At 41.6% G+C, this 24,115-nt stretch overlaps 1 protein-coding gene across 2 annotated transcripts; it reads right to left on the bottom strand.

Moving 5' to 3' along the window:
* Positions 1-2,467: 2,467 nt before the first annotated feature.
* On the bottom strand, positions 2,468-18,760 carry LOC148139854 (pancreatic secretory granule membrane major glycoprotein GP2-like). Of its 2 annotated transcripts, XM_087980166.1 has the most exons (7): positions 18,717-18,760; positions 17,061-17,205; positions 15,971-16,047; positions 15,710-15,874; positions 8,695-8,853; positions 5,323-5,408; positions 2,468-4,807 (listed from the first exon to the last, which is right to left on the bottom strand). In XM_087980166.1, exons 1-7 carry the CDS (start codon positions 18,748-18,750, stop codon positions 4,706-4,708), a joined length of 768 nt encoding a protein of 255 aa, XP_087836292.1. In that variant the 5' UTR covers positions 18,751-18,760; the 3' UTR covers positions 2,468-4,705. The 2 variants fall into 2 exon arrangements, with proteins under 2 accessions (XP_087836292.1, XP_087836291.1); XM_087980165.1 differs by lacking the exon at positions 2,468-4,807 and having other exon boundaries at positions 4,889-5,408.
* Positions 18,761-24,115: the final 5,355 nt, after the last annotated feature.

The following is a 24,115-nucleotide window of genomic DNA, read 5'->3' as shown; positions in this document are numbered from 1 at the left end:
TGTTTCTGCCACATTAATTTCATTGGTATCACAATAGCGATGGGTTGGCCAGGACTTCTTTCCTCTGTCTTTCTCTGCTTCTGCACGTGTATTTGTTTTTGCCCATGTGTCTTTATATCTCTGTCGATGTGCACAACGACATCTGCGTCCTTTTGGATGTTTTCATACTTATGTGCCTTTTGTTCCGTGCATTGATGAATATCACTGTAAGACTGTGAGGCTTTGTAGTTAGTGTTTGATTGACTGTGTGATTGTCTGCTGGTGCCTGAACATCTATGCTTATGTGTGGAATGAAAATAATATGTGCATTTATCTGTACGCTAATATGCACGACTGCACGCATGCTAAAATGTCTGCATTTTAGCGCATTTTTCCTTGTGTTTGTGGGATCCAATGAGAGAGAAGTAGACACCCGAAATAAGTGACCCTTTCTCCCTCCTACAATTCGCAACACCATCAAATTACAACATTTTGCTATCCTCAAATGTATGGCAAAGTATCCGAACTGGACTTTAAAATATCCAACCTCAGTCTCTGCGAATACTCAATTCAAAGCAATTGTATAAATTATAATCAAAATACTTAAAAATTTCAATCAAAACAAATATCAAATTCAGCTGCGCAAAACTAAACAACAATGTCAATGCAATGAACCAAAAAGGCTTTCTTTTCAGCAGAATACGTTCAAGACTGGAGGATACACAATCACAGTAAAGGGAGAAGTCAAATAAAACTAAACACGAATCAGATTCTATTACTTGTCAGGTTTCCACGATGCGTCGTTCTGCAGGCATCGATAATTACTTCCAGATTGTTTTTGTGATGGTATGTATTATAATTCACCTAGTAAAGAGGACATAACTCATATATCGTCATTTTCTATTCTCTGAAACTGTAAGAGCCTTCCGGGGGATATTAGGCAGGGAGCTTTCAAAGCTGCATGCTGTAATGACAACAAAGAATTGTTCTTCTTAAATGCAGCTGTCCAAAATCCATTTAGCAGTCTGCCGACATACTGAGAGAACAACGATCGTCGCTATGAGATTCCACCTACCATTCATCGTGTGCCATCTCCTTTAATATGAGGTCTTGTCCGGACGTTGCTTGAACCAATTCCTATGTAGGATCTTTTGATCAGGTAACAACCCACGTTGAACCTCAAGCATGAACTCCCGAATATACAAAACCCTGTTTGTTATCACTTGTGTTTTCATTTTAACACTTGCACGTGGTTTAAAACTCAACTTTAGCTTATAGTTTAGAGTTATTAGCTGCAAACCAAAACCGATTTTTCAAAATCAGATTAACGAAAAAAAATCGACGAGGTCTCTGTAAACATAGTTGATCACATGCTTCGAGCTGCATGGCTCTCTTTGCCTGTGAGAGGATCTATGTGCTTGTGAATGTGTTTTTGGGTGCTGCGAGTTTCCATTTTCTGTCTGCAAATCTTTGAGGGTGATTGTTTGTGTATGTTGATGTTTGCGTTTACATGGATCTTCATGCTGTTCTCTTTATGCGTATGAATCTAGTCTGTCTCAGTGCGTGATGCATGGTGCGTAAGTTTGTGAATGAACCAGTGTCTCCTTATCTGCCACTGTCTGTCCCCATGGTGGACAAGCAGGATGATGGATTAACAGAACAAGCCAGACAGCATTAGGAGGTGGAAAATTTATCTTCTCGGGTGCAGCCCGCCTTCTGGACTGGCGGTCGGTGTAACGGGCGCTGGGTATAAAGGGGATGGACGGACAGGGTGGTGAGGTGGGGATGGTTGAGCACAAGTAGAGGGTACAGCCTGTTTCGTACATGGGAGAAAGGAATAAATTTGATGGCGAGAAGAAAGGACCAATGAGACGAATGGAAGGGAAAAGGGAGAGGCTATGATGGGTGTTGGGTTATGGGAAAGGACGTTATTTGAAATTAAAGCACTCAGCTTTGAGAACTCTGAGCTGCATGCTGCCTCGATGGAAGGTAAGGTGTTGTTCCACCAGTATACAATGCCATTCGCTGTGGCAATAGACGACGCCAAAGCTGGCCATGTTGGAAAGGGAGTCGGAATAAGAACTAAAAAGAGCGGAGACTGGTAGATCAGGTCGGCCCTGCAGGTTTGGCTGAGATATTTGATGAAACCGTTTCTTAGTTTGTATTTGGTCTGCCCGACAAAGAGAAGACCACATCGGGAGGACCTAATGAAGTAAATTAATTTAGATAAGAGGCAGGTGAACCTCTGTCTCAGCTGGAAGGATTGTATGCATCCCTGGATGAAGGTAATGGGGGTGATGTGCCTGTCTGTCCATGCCGTACTATCTGTGGTAGAGGATTGCGATGGTTCATACACACTTTCCTGGTAAAATATGACAACTCAGAAACGATCGAGATGGTGGACTGTACATGCGGGGCAAATGGTGGATATTAAAGGAGAATCCAGGTTTACAAAGCAACTTAAAGCGTCAGAGGAATTGTGCATTTATTGTGGAAAAAGTCCTTCTTCCAAAGCATAATAAATTTGAGTAAATCGATACACCAAAGTACAGTGGACGCAGTGACAATTAGCAAATTTAAGGATGAGTTACATGGCTTTTTACTTGGTAACGGGTTGAAGAAATATAGAGTGAAGGCAGAAAAATAAGGGTGATGAGCATATCTGCTATCACAGAATGGCCCCTTTCTGCTCCTATCGCTTATGAAGTTATGAACTTATGAGAGAAGAGGTGAAAGAAGAGAAAAAATATCGAATGAAGGCATCTTCAAATTAACTTTTCTTTTCTATAAGGGAGAATAAACAAGGAAAACGCATATATCTCAACATTTCCTCTCGTTGGAGACCAATCTCGCTAAGACTACCAAATTAAATGCTGGCAGTTAGACATCCACGACTTTCAAAACCATGTTGCTTTTACAATTGCCTCAAATTTGTGTACAGATCTGTTCTTTGGTTTCTCCCGAGCTCCTATCGAATTCTGTAATGCATTCCGTGCAATGTGGTTGCTGTTTCTAGATTTTTTGACATTTGCCTACGTGATTTCATTTGTGGATACTTTTCAGATTCATCCCTTTGTTTTGCAGTTATAAATTCTCTGATTAGCTTGACATCATCTCATCAGTCATTTTATGACAAATTCTCACGGCCTTTATTCTAACTGAAAGTCTAAGCAGACAGTTCGAAATAATAGATTCGACATATTTCAACTCGTGTTTGAAAGGTAAGCGGAGTATTTAAATGCAGATGGGGAGCATCTGAAAGCACGTCTGCAAAGTATCAAGCAGACAAAAATTATTTACACAAAGTAAAGTTGTACGGACAGCTCTGAATCGTAGAACTGAATCGTAGATTAACGACAACGTGGAAGCAGACCATTCGGCCCAACAAGGCCACATTCACCTTCCAAAGAGCATCACGTTCACTCTCAACTCCATCCCTCATTCCTGTAAACCTGCATTTCACTGACCATTGCACCCAACCTACAAAGCCCTGAATACTATCGGCAATTTAGCATGGCTAATTCAACTAGCTTGCAGCTATTTAGACTGTCGGAGGGAACTGGAACATCCATTCAAACTATTTAACTCTCTACCTGGTGAACGCATTGTGCAACTGCAAATTGCAAATTCAAAACTGGCTATTGTGGAGGCCAAAATCATTAGCGAATGTCGACATTCCGGATGTTAACAGCGATAAATCTTCAAAGACTTTATTACGGAATATTCACATAGAATACTGAAAGCCAAAATGTCTCACCAGCTATCCTGAAAATGTTGATCCCATGTGCCAGAAATAGCAAGCCCACCCATTGCCTAACGAATTTGACGTAGATTTACCAAAGTATTTCATAGAAGGTCAGTTAACTGGGTTTTTGAATTGAGAACGCGCATACTGCCAAATTCGCCCCTTGCAAAAACTACCTAGCACAAAACCCCTGATATTCGGTATTGATTCCCGATTTTTTTTCTGTCTGGCCTGTTTACCAAAGGGGAAAAGGTTATTCTTTGTGTTGTGTATTTCCTGCTGTCAGACAGCTGCCTTCCGTGTATAGCTAAGTTGCAAGCAAAGAACAATAGTAGAGGCTCTGTCATGAGAGCCTGCTCCGCAACTCAATATGATTGTGGCTGGTTAAACTACACGTGACATATTCAAAGCATATAAGATCTAATTTAATGGGTGGAGCCGGACATAATTTTCCCTCTTGTGTAACCAATGGGATCCATCAAGATTTTTATTTTAAAAATGGGGCATCCATTTAAGACAGAAATGAGAAATGTTCCAGTTGTTCTGTTATACTTCGATGAGTTTTCGGGGTCTCCCTTCCTCAAAATTCAGCGAATGCAGGCAATAGAAATCTTTTGTTGAATGATCACTGAATACTGAGTGGATGAAAGACTATCTTTGAATTTGGAGCTGAGGTTAAAATCAGATCGGGGATCACATTGGATCATTTGAGCAGGCTGGATGGGTCGAGGGCCCTGCACTTGTTGTTCGCCGTTTGGTAAAAGGGCCATCCATGTTTACATGGAGCATACGGTGGGGAAAAGTGCAATATAAAGCATATTCGTTACCACTATAAAGGAAGCACGTTTCTATTCAACAACAGAACTAACTGCTAATGGTTTGCTTTGGTTATGCCAGAAGTGTGAAGGCCAATTCGGTTGTAGCAATCCAGTGATCATTATGGCAAGGCGATGCCTGGGTGTTTGGGCCTCACAACCACACTCAGTTTCCTTCAGGTCCTGAAGCGACCACAGCCACACAGTGTCCCTCCTCCTGGACTAATTCCACATTCCTCCGGGCTCGCCCATTGACCATTTCCTGAAGCTTTAATGCATAATGAAAAACAAGATGTTTACACTGAGATTAGGAGACGAAGCAGAATCAAAAGGATTTGTCAAATGGAGACAGGAGCAGGGAAGGGAATGGAGCAAATTGAGAAACACACAAAGTGGGCTGGAATGAGAGACAGGGACAAGGAGAGGAGAAAAAACGAGAGGCGATGGCATCATTTCGGTAGCACCAGTGAAAGAGAAGAATCATAGGGGGCGGGGCGAGAATGATATATAATAGGACAGTAATAGAAGACAAAATTTGATGGAGAAATCAAAACATGAAAGGAAGCGAAAAAGCAAAAATCGTAAGATGGTCATTCAGCTTTCCTCTCGATCTTTTGTCTGTGTGACGCAAGCAGAAAATATGAGAGGTTTATCATTGCTGAGCTCCTCCCCAAAACAGTTATTATATGCAGTTGCGGGGGCGAGGGTGATGGTCGAACTCGTGGAGTGGCATTGGATGTGGGTAATTTGCGTCTGCCCTCTTTGTATAGTGGAATCTCTTACCGTCTTCAGCGTGATTTCTTTCGCCTTTTTGTTGTCAATCTCTGCATCCGAAGTGATCATCAGCTGAACCCATTGATGCGGAAAACCTAAATGCAATATTTACGACATCAAACAAATTACACACACATGTAGTTCTGGACAGGATATAGTATTGATTTATAAAATGTCCCTACCAGATTGGATTCACTTTTGTCTTGCTTGTAATTGTTTGTTCTTTCTGCACATCTGTATATTGTTATTCTGCCTTCAGTTCACTATACTTATCTGCTCTCTCTCTTCCCTCAATTACCATGCTTCACTCTATGCTTCTAATAGTCTGCTGCTCATTGATTCCATTTCACAAGCAATTTATTTCCATGCTTACGCAATTCCAGACTTCCAGTTTCACCTTCGCCTCGTGATCAGAGTGATCAATAAATGACCCATGAAGTTAGGGAGACACAGGTGGAGGGAAATAGATGCAGACAGGAAGACCCAAATGCAGAGGATTTCAAAAGGAAGGACTGAAGGTGGTGTTTGGCATTAAAGACGAAGCTTCGTGAACCAGTTTGAAGGTTCTACAATAACTGCTCCACCCTGCAGTGTATGCCCCATTTAATATTTTTGATCGTCAATGGTGGTAAAAGAATTGTATACATAGCATTGAGGTAACAGGAGTCATCACACGAATACAGATAATACAAGTGAGTCAATGATTTCCAGGACGCAACCTCAATTGCTAGACCCCGGTAAGTTTTGTGGATGTTCCAGAAAACAATTAAGGAGCAAATAATCGACAGGAAAAAAACACTTGTAAACAACTTTCTGGTTAATCCAAAGATATTCGGCAAGTAAATCAAGATGAAGTGAATAATCAGGGAACGATCAGTCCCTAACAAACAATCTGTTTATGTCTAGTGGGCACACACTGGAAGAGTATTAAATGAGACACAATATTTGATCAGCTAAGTCCGCATTGCTTTGTTACCTGGAGGTCATGGCTCAGAAGGCTTGTTAATTATTTTGAAGAAGTGTTCAAGTGTTTGGCAGGCTATCAATTAATCAATATTTCGGAAATAAATTTAACACAACTCCAAGCCAAAACGCATGAAGTTAAAATTGCAAAGGATGCAGCGGAATTTGGCAATTCTGATTTAAATAAAAATGCCCACAGACATAGCAGTTGTTTATGCTAAAGGCCAGTGTGTGGAACAGGTATCAGTGGGTACCACTGTTATCATTGTTGGGTCACTTAATCTTTGAGATGTTCACAAACAACTTTGATCTGCAGATGCGAATTTCGGAGAGTCGTCACACGGGCATGCTAAATAAGATTGCAGGTTATACAAAGCTTAAAGTTTGTGAGAAGATTTGTAGCTCGGGTGCTCGTTGCTGTGGTTCTGTTCGCCGAGCTGGAAGTTTATGTTGCAAACGTTTCGTCTCCTGTCTAGGTGACATCCTCAGTGCTTGGGAGCCTCCTGTGAAGCGCTTCTGTGGTGTTTCCTCCGGCATTTATAGTGGCCTGTCCCTGCCGCTTCCGGTTGTCAGTTTCAGCTGTCCGCTGTCGTGGCCGGTATATTGGGTCCAGGTCTATGTGTTTGTTGATGGAGTTTGTGGATGAGTGCCATGCTTCTAGGAATTCCCTGGCTGTTCTTTGTTTTGCTTGCCCTAAAATGGTAGTGTTGTCCCACACAACCGGAAGCGGCAGGGACAGGCCATAAATGCCGGAGGAAACACCACAGAAGCGCTTCACAGGAGGCTCCCAAGCACTGAGGATGTCACCGAGACAGGGGACGAAACGTTTGCAACAAAAACTTCCAGCTCGGCGAACAGAACCACAGCATACAAAGCTTAGCCAAGTAGGTGACATTAAATATATTTATATAAATATTAGATGAATGGATTTTGTCAGGTGACATTTTTAACGTGATAAATGTGACGAAGCAACAACCAAGGCTTGGTTACAGAGAGGGGAAAAGGAGAAAAGCATTCCTGAAGAAGGGCTTATGCCCGAAACGTCGATTCCCATGTTCCTTGGATGCTGCCTGACCTGCTCCGCTTTTCCAGCAACACATTTTCAGTTCTGAGAGGAGAAAAGTCATGTTACTGCCCTTGTTCACAGATACATGAATCTGGCAGGAGAATCCAACCGGGTTGTTGACAAGCCGCATTGGATTCTTGTCATTTTGAGGCATCCGATTGTGAAAACAACATGGTGGTCAATTTGAATCTGCAGAAAGTTTTGCTCAGTTCATTGCTGAACTAATGTTGCAGTTTTGGTCATCACACTGTCGGAAGATGTGGTTGCACTGGAAAGGGTCAAAAGAATGTTTGTCAGGAGGTTGCCTTGGATGAAGCTATGAAGAGGTTATGCATTTCGTTTTTTGTTTTGAGCATGAAAGTTTGAATGGGGATCCCAGACTGGTAGACAAGATAAGCACAGGCATGAACAGGGTGAAATGAAAGCCGCTGGTTCTCTTCGTAGAAATATCCATATCAAGGGAAAAGTATTGAAGTGAAAGGCAGAAAGCTTACAGGATGTGGAAAGAATATCGTTTTTCGCCAGATGTGTTTGGGTTTTGATTGAACTGTCAGCGATAATAGTACTGGTGGGAAACGTCACGAAACTTTGAAAGTACTTGGATGAGCATTCAAAGTAACATACGATTAAAGACTATCGGTCGAGTGCGGCAAAGTTGGACTTGCGAAGTTGGTATTATTACCATTGTCAGTATAAACTTAATCGATCAATCAGGCTCTCCAGTAATTTGTCATTCTCGTGGTAACTACTGAGAACCATTACATTCTATGCACCTCAGTTAATACATTCCAAACTCCTCAGTCATTACATCTAACTCCACTTAGCCACTGCATCCCACTTCCCTCAGTCGCTGCACAATACCCTGACTTCATACTTCTTAGTTAGGTCAGCTATCCAATCTATCAGTCAGGTAAAGTTACTGACACTGCCTTTATCGTAAGTCCATTCTGGGTCGGGTAAGTAGACCGAAACTCCGTACAATATTCAGTCGTGTTCTCATTTAAGGCATGTACAATTATCGCAAGACATGCCAGATCCTATATTCAAAACGACTTGCTTTGAAAAGCGACATTTCATTTACTTCTTGACTTACTTTGCATGACTTCCTTTTGCAGCTAGGACAATCAAATCTTTTTGCACATTGCACTGTCTCAATGTGTAGCCATTTTGATTTTAAACTGTCGTCGCCTTTTTGCTGCTACAATTTACTTCATCCTGCATTGTTTTCCACACTCATTCAACTTGTCAAAACGACACTGAAATTATCTGCATTTTCTCGCAAGTCATCACGCCACACAGCTTGGTGTTCATATACTTTCCCTGATTTGTTCCATAACCTCCAAATCCCTTACCTTGCTCAGCATCAGTCTGAAGGTTATAAAATTCCGTAGGGTTGGATGGAAGAGTAAACGAATTCAAAGTCGAAGTCTCAGACCCTGAAGAGTCAGGCGAGGCAATGTCAATCGAAAATGTTGTCGATAGATCCTTGTATCTTTGAGTTGGTACTCTTTCTGCAATAGGAAGAAAGGATGGTGGCATATGAGCTTACAGGTGATGCATCGTGTACTGTTTTGAAAGGATACATAATCATTAGGTAATGCATCTACTTCGCAAATAAACCCACTCCATACTTGCACTGCGTGTCTCAATAAACTACTCTTAGTGGGATCGGACGATAGAATCAGAGCAGTGCCAAACCCGAAGTCGTCACAAGAGCACAGGTGTCATAAAATTGACAAGAAATTGCCAGAACCATGTCAATGCCGACGCGGAGAAATGTTTGATGAATGAGAAAGAAGAGTTAATCGGGCTAAACAAGTGCATAAGATAACTCTGGCGGGTAATATTCAGGGGAGTATACACAGATTCTATGAATATATCAAAAGTAAATGAATTCTGTGTAAGGAATTGGTGGACGAAGGTGGCAATTGTTGCTTTAACTGAAGCACATTGGCAAAACGCTGAAACATTACTTTACAGGTGTCTTTTTTTTTCATCAGGAGGACAATACAAGCACAAAATGTCGGAATTTAGGTTAAGAGGCGAGGTGGTATGGGAGGACTTTTTAAAAATTTTAACAGTGGTCAAATATTCAGTTTTTTAACAATAGGGTTGCTCAGGAAGTTAATTCGAATTGCCTGAACCAAATTTTCCAGTTGAGATCGTGTCGTAGAGAGGATGAAAGAAGATTCGAGAACGACTAAAGCCAAAACTTCCTTTCGACAATAATCTCGTAAACAAATACTAGGGAGCAATTAACCAGCAACCCTCATGTAATTATTGGGAAGGCTTTTGAAGAAAGAACAAGTGAAGCATAAAATGAGTTTTCATTTGGCGAACCAAACATTGAAAGGGTATTCACTGCCTCTTTGCCAAAGGGAGATGTTATAAAAAAAGCTCACTGGAATATTTCTACGAGGTAACAAAATGTTTGGCATTTTATATAATTTATAATAATTTCTGCAATAACTTTCACAAGATCCAACATGGGAAACTTAGGTAAAAATGTAAAAACGCGGCAAATTTAACAAGTAGGTTCCACGATTTTCAGAATGATGGGAGAAAGATGGTCTGTTGTTGAATTGACAGCAGTGTGTACCACAGTGATCATTGCTGGTTCACTTATTTTTCATATTCTTAAGTAAAATAGATTTGTAGCTTCAAATGTAAATGTGTGAGCACTGAGGACCTTTATTAAATTATGCAGATACAAACTTTGGCCAATTAAGTACATTGAGGAACACGTTATTCAGTGACATATGGATACAAATACTTTGCCAGGTAGACGGTTGTGTGCCAGATGAAATGTAAAACTGACATATGTGTGATGGTACAATTTACAAGAAGGAAGAATACGTGTCACAACGTAATGAATGATTGGACATTCGGAATCAAAGAAGAAAAGAAGTGTCTTGCAGTATGTGGACCCAGATTCCTGAATGTGTCAAGACAGGTTGACGAGATAATTAAAGAAGCACATTGGTTAATTCCATTTCCCAGGTGCTCTTTCGCTCATAAATGCAGGGAGATAAGATTTCAGATGCAAATGACTGTGTTTCAGTCACTGTTGGAGTACTGTGAGCATACTGGTCAATGCACAATAGAAAGATTTGATTGCTCTGGAGTCGGTGCACAGAATATTTTCCACAAAGGTGCCTTGAATAGAGCTATATAGAAAGTTTGGATACGCTGGAGTTGTCCCCTTTGGGGAGGAAGGTGCTGAATTGGTCGTGACAGCGTGGTTGAGATAAGAAAGGGCATCGACAAGCTGAAAAAAGACAACCTCTTTCTCTTCATAGAAACTAATGAAACAGATGACGCAACTGTCAAGTGCAAAGTAAAGGATGAGGAGATTTTTGGAGTTAAAGCATGGACAGAAGCAATATTGGGATTTGAAATACATTGGCTGGGAGTTTTTCTGCTCATCAAAATCTCAACTGGTAAAATGCAGTGAACCAGCATTTGAAGTGTCATAATATTCAAGACTACGGGTTTATTTGGAGGACTGGAGAAGTATGAAGGTGGTGATATGCCATTATTCAAATTACCTCTACGGTCGGATTGGAATCTATAACTCTGTGTTTTCTCTCCTGCATCATTGCATTCAACTCACTCTTTCACTTCATCCCGATCACCTCAGTCATTAAATTACTCACGAAATCCCATTTTTGTCAAATATGACTTCTCAGTTCCCAGTTCACGATTTCGACTCAGTTAAGACACTGACTCCCACCAGTCATGAGGTCGTACCCGCTCAGTCACGACATCCTGCTGTCTGATTTACTGAATTCCATTCACCTTAATCACGGTCTTCTAACCTTGTCGGTCAACACATCAAATTCTCCTCCAAAATTCAATCTCACTTCCTTAAGTCACTCACTCCATCACTCCTCCCATGCCAGTCACAACATCCCACCATCTTCAGACACTGTGTTATATTCCCATCAGGAACAAAGTCCCAGTCCAATCATGCACAGTATTTTGTTACCGTCAGTAAAAGCATTACCCTCCATTCGGGTCTATATTCTATTCCTCTCATTGACAACATCCCACTCCCGTCACGTGCTTTATTCTACTCCAGTCTTTAACAAAATCACACTGGGCCGGGGGAATTTAACGTTCGACCATCACGTACTCTTTCACACTTGGATGAGTTACACATCCTTCTCCTATCAGTCTGCCAATTCATTATTCCTCACTTCAGCATCCGCCAAGTTCTATTCTATCTCAGATGTTCATCTAAACTGCTCAGAATTACACTTGGACTTTGCGATTTTTGGGACTTTTTGTACATCAGGTTGAAGTTCAGGTTGCAGTTTGCACCCTGCGCTGGTAGGTTTGTGACCAGCTGGTTCTTTACCACACGGCTTAACATAATCAGTGAGCCTCTGTTGAAGCACTGTCTTCTGTCCTGCTTTTTCTTTACGTGTCTTGGTCTGTTAAAGTGGGTGATATCATTTCCGGTTCTTTCCGAAGAGGTTGGTAAATAGGATTACTACAGATGTGCTTATTGATGGAGTTTCGGTTTGAATGCCAGGGATCGCAGAATTCACGTGCGTGTTTACATTTGGCTGTCCGAGGATGGATGTGATATTGATGTCGTGTATTTCTTTATCCATGTGTTAAGATACTAGTTATAGATGATCATGTCTTTTAATGACTAGTAGGTGTTTGTGTATCCAGGAGGCTAGATTTCTTCCTGGCTGTAGGGTGTAATGTTTGATGTAGCCCTTGCAGGGCATTTTGTAAATGACATTCGAATTAGAGTTTGGTCGTAAAGTGTCCTTTAGGTTCATCCGTAGCAGTTTCATTCAATTGGTAGATTTGTGAGCTACCAACACTGAATCGGACAAACAAGCAGGAAAATAGCCATCAGGATAAACGAACACCAACTATGTATCAACATTCATGACCAGCTATAACAACAATCTTTCCACACAGACGAAGAAGGACACCACTTTGATTGTGACAGCACATCTATTTTCGGACAGACGAAACAAAGACAGGCACGGGAATTCCTAAAGGTCTGGCATTCAAACAGGAACTCCACCAATAAACATATCGATTTCGTCCCCATTTACCAACCTCTGAGAAAAAAGAAACAATAGTTATGTCACCCACCTAACAGACCAAGAAAATGAACAGAAATTGGGACAGAACACCATTAGTTGAACGGAGGCTCACATTTGACGAAACGTCTGAGAAAAAAATAATAAAACGCAGAATATCGATCAATGGAGTGCAGAACAGGCCATTCGGCCCTCGATGTTGCGCCAAACTATGAACTAGTCTAAGCCCATCCCGACACTACCCCATTATCTTCCATGTGCTTATAGTTATGTTTGAATCTCACTAATGTTGGTGAGTTAACTACATTGGCAGGCAGGACATTCCATGCCCTTAACACTCTGTGAGTGAAGAAATTGCCTCTGACTTCTGTCTTAAATTTATCACGCATCAATTTGTAGCTATGACCCCTCGTTCAAGTTGATGGCATCATCATGGGAATAAAAGACTTTCATGTCAACCCATTCTAATCCTCTGATCGTCTTGTATGCCTCGATCAAATCCCCTCTTGGCCTTTTCCTTTCCAATGAGAATACAATTAAAGTCTCTCAGCCTTTCCTCATAAGGCCTTCCCTCCAGACTACGCAACATCCTGGTAAATCTCCTCTGCATCTTTTCCAATGTTTCCACATCCTTCCTGTAATGGGGGGACCAGACTCTACACAATATTCCAAGTGCGGCCACACTTGCGTTTTGCATCATTGCAGCTTGACATTACGGCTCCGGAACACAATCCCTCTACCGATGAAACATACCATAATGCATGCCTTCTTAACAGCACAACCTGGTTGACAATTTTCAGTGAACCATGTACATGGACTCCAAGATCCATCTGCACATCCACACTGCCAAGAATCTTTCCATTGACCCAGTATTCGGTCTTCCTGTTATTCTTCTCAAAGTGAATCTATTCACATTTATCTACATTGTAATCCATTCGTCACCTCTTAGCCCAATTCTGCAGTTCATGCAAGTCGTCCTGAAACCTGCAACATTATTCCAAACTATCCACTACTCCAACGACATTAAAGTCATCTGCAAATTTACTAACACATTCGCCTACCCCTGCATCCAAGTCTATTACAAAAACTACAAACAGCAGTGGTCCTAAAACAGATTGTTGTGGCATACCATTAGGAAGCTGACGCCAGTATGAATATGTTCCATCAACCACCAATTGCTGCTTTCTTGGAGAAAGCCAATTTCCAATCAAAACTGCTAAATTAATCTCAATTCCATAACCTGCATTGTCACCAACTGCCTAGCATGTGGAAACTTATCAAAGGCTGTCTTCGGGTCCATGTATACCATGTCAACTGCCCTACCCTCATCGACATGCTTGGTTAACTTCTCAAAAAACTCAATGTGGTCGGTGAGACTTGACCTGTCTTTGATGAAACCATGTTGACGACCTGCAATCCGATCTCGACAGAGCCCACACACAACTTCCCACTTCTATCTTTGAAGGCGCGATCACGATTCTAGTCATCCTTTTCTTCCTCACATAGTTATAGAAAGCTTCATTGTTTTCCTTTATTTTGCCTGATAAAGACTGCTCATGTCTTCTCTTTGATCTTCTGAACTCTCTCTTTAAATCCTACCGAGCAAATTTGCAACTTTCCGTCGTCTCACCTGAACCATGTCGCCTCATGGTCACATAAGCCTCCTTCTTCCGCTTAACAAGCGATGCAATTCCTTTAGTAAACCACAGTTCCCTTATGTTATCACTTCGCCCGTGCCTGGCTGGGATATATGTATCAAGGAAATGCAATATCTGTTCCCTAAACCAGCTCCACATTTCGAATATCTCTATCCCTGTATTTTGCTACCCCTTTCTTTGCATCCGACGTCTTGCCTAATCGTATTATAATTGCCCTTCAACCATCTGTATCTCATACCTGTGGCATGTTCTATCCATCTTCGTCTCTGAACTAATCGAATCCGAATTATGGTCACTTTCCAAAGTACTCACCTGATACTAAATCAAACACCTGGCCTGGTCCATTTCCAAGTATTAGACCCACTGTTGCCGTCACTCTTATCGACCCTTCGACATATTGTGTCAGGAAACCTGCCTGCACACATTGTACGAAAACTAATCCATCCGACTTCCTCGAAATATAGCATTTCTCATGAATGCTGTGGGATTTAAAGCCACCCCATAATGACCACGCTGTACATTTCACTTCTACCCAGAATCGTTTTGCCGAAACTCTCCTCCATATTACGTGCGGCATGGTGGCTCAGTGGTTAACACTGCTGCCTCCCAACACCAGGATTCCAGGTACAATTACAGCCTCGGGTGACTGTCTGAGTGGAGTTTGCGCATTTTACCTGTGTCTGCGTGGGTTTCCTCCGGGTGCTCAGGTTTCCTCCCACAGTACAAAGATGTGGAGGTCAGGTGAATTTGCAATGCTAACTTGCCCCAAAGTGTTAGGTCAATTATCAGAGGGGAATGGGTCTTTCTGGGTTACTCTTCTGAGGGTCGGTGTGGACTGGTTCGGCCGAAGTGCCTGTTTCCACACTATAGGGAATCTAATCTACTCCCTGGAAATCTGCGCAGGCCTATAAATAACCTCCCAGCAGTGTAACTCTCCTCTCTTGTTTCTCACCACAGCCCATGCTCTCTCAATAGACGAGTCCTCGTTAGATGTTCTTTCGACTACCATTATACCTGTCTTGACTAACAAGGCCACACTTCCCACACACCCTATTTTACCTCCTTCCCTGTTCTGAATGGAAGATCTAAACCCTGGAACCTACAACATCCATTCCTCCCCCTGCTCTATCCACGAATAGCCACAGCATTGAAGTCCCAGGGACCTATCCATACTGCAAGCTCATCGACATTATTTCGGATACTTCTGGCTTTGAAGACTCACTTCAAACCAATTTGCGACCTGCCAGCCCATTCCTGTGACCACGAAATCCTGTCCATGTCCTCCCTACTCTCATCCTTCTGTGCATTGGAACTACACCTCAGGTTCCCATTCTCCTGGTGAGTTAGTTTAACCCCATCCGAATAGCACCAGCAGATTTTACACCCAGTATATGTAGACCCACCAGCTCAGCGAGCAAACTTACAACCGGACACTTGGTCTCTTCTGTATTCTCTACGCTCCCATGGAGGTAGACAGTGAGTGACATGGAGAGCAATTATGTTTTCCAGAAATTAGAGACAGGACCACATAGTATCTCATCTCATTTTTGCTGACCGAATAAAGGGTGCTTGTAACATTCTAACGGACTCACATGAAATCTCAGAACCACACTGTGGGTGGTAAATTACTTATGACGTACCTGCACAATATCCAGCATTACAGAATTGTGTCGGCTTCAACTCATACACAAAGAATGTGGAACATTTCTTGATGATGATGTCTTGGCTGGAGGAGCAGTTATTATTATTCCAATTAAAACAGATAGTCCTGGTTACCTCCCCTTCACTCACGGAGGGATGGCGACCTGCAATTCATTTTGTTTTAATCGGAAATGATTAAAAGATAAAATGAACAGTGCGTAATGGAGAATTAAATATGGTAGATAAATAGGTTGTTATACCATTTAACCAGCCTGTACTCCTTGTGCAGCAGAGATCAATTGGGATAGCATTCTCTGGAATCATCCATTCACCAGAACTGAGATAAAAATTACAGAGTCAGCTCCTGATCTGATCACATATATTACCTGACTGGTAAAATGTCCGACACTTCCGCAATCTGTGCCCCTTTCGAAAACATGCACTCGGAATGAAATATTTCCCTCCAGCCCGAATATATACTGTTAGCCCTTGGCTCAGGTTCAGGTATTTGCAAGATTGTACGGAGGATTTACTGCATAGAAAGTGGACATTCTATCTACTGTTTTTTTTTGCAATTATTCACACATACACGAACTTTCAAGCATGACCTATAGATATCCTCCCATCAACATTAAACTATCCTGGTTTATCCTCAAGTGTTTTACAATCTTTATTCCATTAAACACGTAACAAAAGTTGAAGTCAATACCCGTCCCTGTGGTCGTGAGCTCAATATTCAAATTATTCTCTTGATAGAGGAGTCTGTACAGAATTCTCCATTAGATTCATGATTAACCCTCACAGCGATTGTCTTATTAATACTTGGTTGAATCACTTTCAAAGAGAACACAGTTCTCTTCGTGTAAATTAATGAAAAACCGTGAATACCAGAGTAGGTGTCCCGCGTTTGCATAACCAGAATAACATCAAGACCAAAACAAAATGTTGTGCTCCTAATGCGGAGCACCAAACTGTGGACTGTGCTCTTTCTGTAAATTAACTGATGGCTATGGAGACAGGAAATGTGTGCTGCATTTCAATTGTGGTGTGATAAATGTTTAAAACAGAGTTACACATGATTATGAACGAGTTTGCTTTTAATTTTATAAAAATATCACGAGTCCTTCCCTAAAATACATTTATGTTTCTCTCTTTGCGAAACATGATGTTTTCAGTTTCAACAATGAGGGAGATAAGTTTAGTATTCCAGAATTACAGATGTTTTTGTTTCACTCCCACCAATTCCCTCATAGCTTTACACTGGTGCCTAGGACAATGAAACCATTGACAGTGAGCCATCACCCCGCCTTTTACAATTATACTAACGTTCCAAGAAAGCTCACTCTTTACCTATTAAAGCTGTACCATCCCTGTTGGAGATTTTTACCACACTCATCTCGGTGTAAGCATTCTTTTATACCCAATTTAATGCTCCTCCTGGTCGGGTCCAAGACTGTGTGGTTCACACATGGATCAGCGATTTTGCTGTTTGGGACTGAGGGTCACAAAAAATACTGTTTAATATTATGTTGTAAAGAACAGTGAATTTGACATAGCAACATGAGCTGCCAGAAGCATCAAAACTATAATTGATATTAGCAGGGACGAGGGACACAGTAATCTGGAACGACTGAAGTTCCAATTGTAGTCATTTGCGAAGTAGAGGTTGAGTGCAGTTTTGAACAAAAAAACATTGAAAGTCACGAGTGTTTTTGACAGTGTCGATTACGAGAGAAAGTGATCGTATTGACAGAAATATTGAAAACAAGAAAGAAGTGGGAAGCACGGTCGCACAGTAGTTAGCACTGCTGCTTCACAGCGCCTGAGACCCGGGTTCAATTCCCGCCTCAGGCGACTCCTTGTGTGGAGTTTGCACATTCTCCCTGTGTCTGCGTGGGTTTCCTCCGTGTGCACCGGTTTCCTCCCACAATCCAAAAATGTGCATTTAGGTGAATTGCCCGTAGTGTTAGGTAAAGGGGTAAATGTAGGCGAATGGGTCTGGGTGGGTTATGCTTCGGCGGGTCGGTGTGGACTTGTTGGGCCGAAGGGCCTGTTTACACACTGTAACGAATCTAATCTAAAAATCTAATCAGTTGCTTGAGTCATTGAGTCATAGAGATTACAGCACGGAAACAGACCCTCCGGTCCAACCCGTGATGTCGACCAGTTACCCTAACCCAATCTAGTCCCATTTACCAACACATATTCCTACCCAGCACAAACCATTCCTACTCATATACACATCCAAATACCTTTTAAATTTTGCAATTGCAATTGCACCAGATTCCACTACTTCGTCTGGCTGCTATTTACATACACTTACCGCCCCCTGTGTGGAAAGCTGCCCCTTAGGTCACTTTTATAACTTCCCCCGCTCACTCTAAGCCTCTGCTCTCTCGTTGTGGACTCCCCCAACCCAGGAAAAAAGACGTTGTCAATTTATCCTCTCCATGCTCCTCAGAATTTTATAAACCTCTATAAGGTAAATTAATGATGTTCTGAAATGCAGATACATTGTTCTCCGCAGCTATTGGTATCAGGAACTTTGGCCGAAGAGTCTAATGGGGACAGTGGCAATCCGCTCTATGAGATGGAATTGGATGCGTATCGGAACAGGTGAGGTGAAGGGTTATGAACTGATTGCAGAAAATTGGTTCTTGGCAAAGGACACATTCTGAGACACAGCAGAGTCACGACATGCCAGTTGGCTTCCTGTTCTTCTTAAGCATTTCGTTGGAGTCTAGTGTAGTGTAATGGATACTGTAGTGCTCTTTCCGAAATAATTATAAATTTTATGCGAATAGTTAATAACAAGGGAGACAATTTGACAGAGTAGTGCCCATTCATTATATTACATAATTGTTTTTCTTTCGTAAGATTAACTCCTATCAGCACTGAAAATACAAAAGGTATCTTAGTACGATCACAAATACACCATGGGCTATGTTTATGCGTGATTAAAACAATTAAACAGAGTGAAGTTTGAATGAATGTTCAGGAACTTACACATCAAACCGAGAACCAGCAGTAGAGTCCTCATGCCACTGTGTGATAATCTGTAAATAGGAACAGGAAATTACTATTCTAAAGTGTCAATGAAGAGCGACATTATGGGAGATAAATTAACGATTGGTCGTCCTTGAATACGAATTACTATGAGTGGGTGGCTTCAAACCATCTTACATTCACTGGGTCAACTGCAGGAAAAATGAGATGTACATCTGTGTTCCACCGGAACAACCACAGACAGGGTGCGATCCAACTCTCTTCATCATTATTATCATCAACAGAATAAGAAACACCTCTCTCACATTTGAGCATCTATCTGTACACGTCCTTACAACTTCCATCTCATGTGTACAAGTAACAGTTACTGCAAGGTAATTGTAGTCCGAACATCACAATTACCAGAACCTCAACTGACTTGAATGCTATGTTCTAAACAATGAACCAGCTCCTTTTACTGTTTCATTACATGGTAATCTTTGAGAACAACTCCAATTGCAAACACTTCAATCGGTAGAGAAAAACAGTTCTCCCATCACCGAAACAAGTGAATATAAGTGACAGCTTTATGAGCTTGTTAGCGTGTTCCTTTAGTTCATTCCCGCTTACCTGTCTCTTTTGAAGTCAGTTTCGCTGTGGGGTATTCCAGTTCAGCTGCTACCTTTTTAGTCCAATCAAACTTCTGTTATGCATTGTGCCAGTTGCACAACAACTCACACCACATCCTTAGAAGACTCTGAACAAAGTGCTGGTTGGCTACATAATCAATGATTTAAATTGTGGCAACTTCAATGCAAATTAAATATTTTTTATGAAATGGCATACAGAAAGAGAACAATGATACATCTTTCCTGGCGTTGGAACGTGTTGTTTGGTTGTACTTGATCCTGATGTTCGCTTCATTTGACTACCGCCACACATCCACACCCTCACACAAAAGATGCAGGAATATTAGAATTGGCAGAGTACATGACCATGCTGTTGCCAGCACTGTCCAGCCTTCCTGAATTTGCATGGCCGCTAATCTGGCACTTGCAACGGCCGGTACATCGGGCAGCAGACTTGAGTACTTGCTGCGTTTGGGATACTAGGGGCCTGACAAGGCTGACAAACATTGCAGGCTGAATCTAAGACGTCGTAAAAGCCAACATGACTTTTAGTTCCATGTTCATCATTAAACTCTGACATGTTCTTCATCAATTTCGGATCCTCTAATACTATCAGGTTCTCAAAAAGTGATAGAGTCTGCACAAGCTTAACACCACTATTCGTGTCAAGGTGTAAAATAGTGCCAGAGAGCGTGTCCGTTTCAAGACATTTCAAATTTTCAGAAAATACATTACTACCCGGGTAAATATTAATTTCAGGATGGTATAAATTTCAGGCTTTGTCCTCGACTCAGACTCTGTGTAAGTTTTAGCGCCTGTCTATAATAGCGTCGTTATCATTTTTGCAGTTTCTATTAAGTGCAAGTTGTGCTTTAGTTGAAAAGACTGCATTCTCTTTAGGCTTTGTATCAATTTCAGAGCCGGGAATAATTCTGAGTATGTGTCGGGTTCAGGGTCTGTAATATTTTTCCAGGGTCTACATTAGTTTCTGAACGTGTATCAAATTCAGAGACGTATTACTTTCTGATCTGAATGTATTTCAGTGTCTGCATTTGGATGTGTAATTGATTAAAATGTGCTTCAGCGTCAGGGGCTGTTTTCTCGTTTAACGTCTAAATTTGATTCAAGTACATATCAGTTTCACGGTCTGTTTTCCATGCAAGGCTTTTAGAGTGTTTATTATTTTCAATGTGTGTATCAGTTTCAGTTATATGGTCGGCATTACTTTCATAGACTGCATCATTGTAGGGTTTACATCACTTTCAATTTTTGAATAAGTTTCTGTTTTAGGGTGTGTATTAGTTTCGAAACCTGTGTCACTTACGTTGCAATTTTCAGTCGCGATTCGATTCAATAGAAGTATTAAGTTCAGTTTTTTTTAATAGTGTCAGCATCAGTAATAATTTCAAGGTCGATATCAGTTTCAGATTTTGTTTTCGATTAAGGCTATTCATTAATTTCAGGCACCGTATGCATTTCAGGTTTAGCATTCGTTTAAGGATCTGCATTAATTTCAGGGTATATGTCCATTTCATAGTCCATATCAATTTCACTGCCTGTTTTCGACTCGTCTGCATTGGCTCCTGACGAGTGATCAGTATTACTTTACAATACGCTCAGGTAATGTGCTGTCAATTTAGCCTCACTCCTCGAACCACTCCACGTCTAAAAAACAATTTGGAATTACAAAATTTCTTCGTTTGGTACACAGCAAGTTTGCATTTAAATAAAATCACAACTTACCGAGGCTTTGTGTTTCTATTGGTACTCAATGCAGAGCAGTCCGTCTATTGGACTTTGCCTACTTTTCTGGAGTTTCACAATCTTACATGTTCTGAAAAAAACAGGTTCTCCAGCAGCCCATTCACTCTCTGCATTTATTTGCATTTCTTGCCGCATGTGTGTTATGCAGTCCTTTATTCCTGAATAACATATCAATAACAATTTCTCTCAATATTATGCAATCAAAATTAAACCAAATCCCAGTATTTACGGAGAATGCCAATCATTAAGTCCTGAGCTCCCTGATCAACAGACATCGACCTTCTTTCTTTCCCTTGCTTTCAGAGTGTTTATTGTTTTCAGTGTTTCAATTTTAGAGTCTGTATCACATTCATGAAGTGCAACTTTACAAGATTTTCATTACTTTCAGCTGCTGTCTTATTTTCGGTTTTGGGGCCTGCGTTAGTTTCATGAAATGTGTCACTGACTGTCCTTTTAACAGTATTTATTAAATGTAGGAGATTTGTTCGTTTCAGCAAAAGTTTCATTTACAATATTTGGCAGATACTTTTCAAATTTCTTATTAAATTAAGAACGAACATTAGTTTAAGGGAATCTATTCACTTCAGGGTGTGCATAAATTTCACTGTCTGATACCAGTCTGTATACTTTCACAGTCTCGATTAGATTCAGAGACAGTTTAAGTTTAAGAATGTGTGTCAGTATTAGGGTCACCCCAAGTTTGGTTATCCACTTTGGTGGCAAGAACAGGAAGGCAGACTACTACCTCAATGGAATCAATTTATGTAAAGGGGCAGTACAGAGAGATCTGGGTGTTCTTGTACACCAGTCAATGAAGGCAAGCATGCAGGTACAGCAGATAGTGAAGAAGGCTAATAGCATGCTGGCCTTCATAACAAGAGGAATTGAGTATAGAAGCAAAGAGGTGCTGCTGCAGCTGTACAGGGCCCTGGTGAGACCACACATGGAGTATTGTGTGCAGTTCTGGTCTCCAAATTTGAGAAAAGACATTCTGGCTATTGAGGGTGTGTCGCGTAAATTCACAAGGTCAATTTCTGGAATGGCAGGATTACCTTACACTGAAAGACTGAAGTGACTGGGCTTGTATACCCTTGAGTTTCGAAGACTGAGAGGGGATCTGATTGAGACGTATAAGATTATGGAAGGATTGGACACTCTGGCAGTAGGAAACATATTTCCACTGATGGGTGAGTGCCAAACCAGAGGACACAGCTTAAAAATACGTGTAGACCATTTAGGACAAAGCTCAGGAGAAACTTCTTCACCCAGAAAGTGGTGGCTGTGTGGAATGCTCTGCCCCAGAGGGCAGTGGAGGCCCACTCTCTGGATTCATTGAAGAAAGAGTTGGATAGAGCTCTCAAAGATAGTGGAATGAAGGGTTATGGAGATAAGGCAGGAACAGGATACTGATTAGGAATGATCAGCCATGATTATATTAAATGGCGGTGCAGGCTCGAAGGGCTGAATGGCCTACTCCTGCACCTATTGTCTATTGTCTATCTTTCACTTTCCTGTATTTTACTCGAATGTGTTCTTGAACGTGTTTTGTAAAATCCCTTAGTTCTGAATTCCATATCAATAGGCAATTGTTCTTGTTCTCTCAATATTCTGCCAAGATAAGAAAAGTAAATGCAATATTTACAGAGCAAGTATGTGGGGAAATCCTGAGCTCCTCCATCAACGAAGATCGACTTTCTTCCTTTTGCCATTCCAATAGATCGACTTCTGCCAGTTTTGACAACTCAACAAAAAGAAGAATTAGTGAGCCTGCTACAGTTGTCGCATAATCTCTGACTATTTCATTATTTTCTTTTCAAGACTGTGCTCAGCGATCTTTTCACACTACGAAACAACGGCAGTCCATCAGTGAGGGTAACTTTAGATTTGCATAAAAATAACTGCACGTCATTTGTTTCACAATGGTCCGGAGTGTCTACTTATTTCCTTGTTTCTCAAAGCTCTTTCATTCTGCAGTTTCTAATTTGCATGAGTGTGTCTAATTAGTACTTTTTGGATAATGTTACAGCGCACAAGCCCTGTTGCAAGTCAGAAAATCAATGACATCGATTGTTATTGAAACATTGTACCTGATCTTGACTGTGATAGGTCCCCAGCCATGGGTACCTGTATGCATTCCAGTTGTGTCTGTCTATTTGCCGGTCATATCAAACATTCCCGCTTCAGCATTTTCACAGGAATTGTACCCGACCTCTTCCACGGTTACATCGATTGCTGCATCGATACAGCGTCTTACACTCAGGCTGACCTGGAACAGAACATCGACTTCACCCACAACCTCCACACCGCTATGAAATTCACTTGATCATTCTCACAGCCCTCCTACAACTTCCTCGACCACCCCATTTCCATCTCCAGTGACAGAATTCAAACGGACGTCTACTATAGATACCCATAACTACCTGAACTGCACCTCCTCCCACCCCGTATTCTGCAATAACTCCATCCCAATCTCACAATTGCTCCAAATCCGCTGCATCTGCTTGGATGCAGACACATCCCAATCGCAAGCATCCCAGGTGTCGACCTGTTTTGAATATCCACACAGCCCTCCACCGCACCACCTCCTTTCCCGTACCACCACTCTGAACACACTCCCTCCATCCACGATAAGAAAAGAGTGTCCGATGTCGTCCTACCACCTCACCAGTCTCCGCCTGCAATGCATTATCCACAAACACAACCACGAACCCAAACAAACCTCACAGTCAGGAACATCTTCCTATCCCCACCCGTGTAAGGTTTCTGCAAGACCCGTTCCCTCCATCATTCCTTAGTTCACTGCACCTTCTATCCCCCGCTGAACCCTCAGGTAACGTGCCCTGCAACCAAGAAAATGCAAACAAATGCAAGTATGCCACCTACATCACCTCCCTCCAGGGCTCCAAACATACCTTCCAGATGAGTCAAAAAATATTCTGCTTCTCTTCCAACTTAGGATAGTGCATCAGAAGCTCACAATGAGGTCCTCTCGACATCGGGGAGACAGAGTCTAAACTTAGGGAACAG

Source organism: Chiloscyllium plagiosum, unplaced genomic scaffold, assembly GCF_037043375.1.
Source record: "Chiloscyllium plagiosum isolate Xiang-an unplaced genomic scaffold, Cpla_swu_hap1 HiC_scaffold_37, whole genome shotgun sequence".
In the NCBI taxonomy this organism is placed as follows: Eukaryota; Metazoa; Chordata; class Chondrichthyes; order Orectolobiformes; family Hemiscylliidae; genus Chiloscyllium; species Chiloscyllium plagiosum.
The sequence above is the reverse complement of the archived record's forward strand: the minus strand, read 5'-3'. Positions and strand labels throughout refer to the sequence as shown.

Bases quoted from the DNA above. Each gene is read 5' to 3' on its own strand.
- LOC148139854 (XM_087980165.1), bottom strand. From the start codon at position 18,750: ATGAGGACTCTACTGCTGGTTCTCGGTTTGATGT. The intron at 16,048-17,060 runs GTAAAGAGTGAG...TTTTTATCTCAG, and splicing joins GGATGGTACAGCTTTAATAG to TTCTGGTGAATGGATGATTC. The intron at 15,875-15,970 runs GTATAACAACCT...AATGAATTGCAG, and splicing joins GAGTACAGGCTGGTTAAATG to GTCGCCATCCCTCCGTGAGT.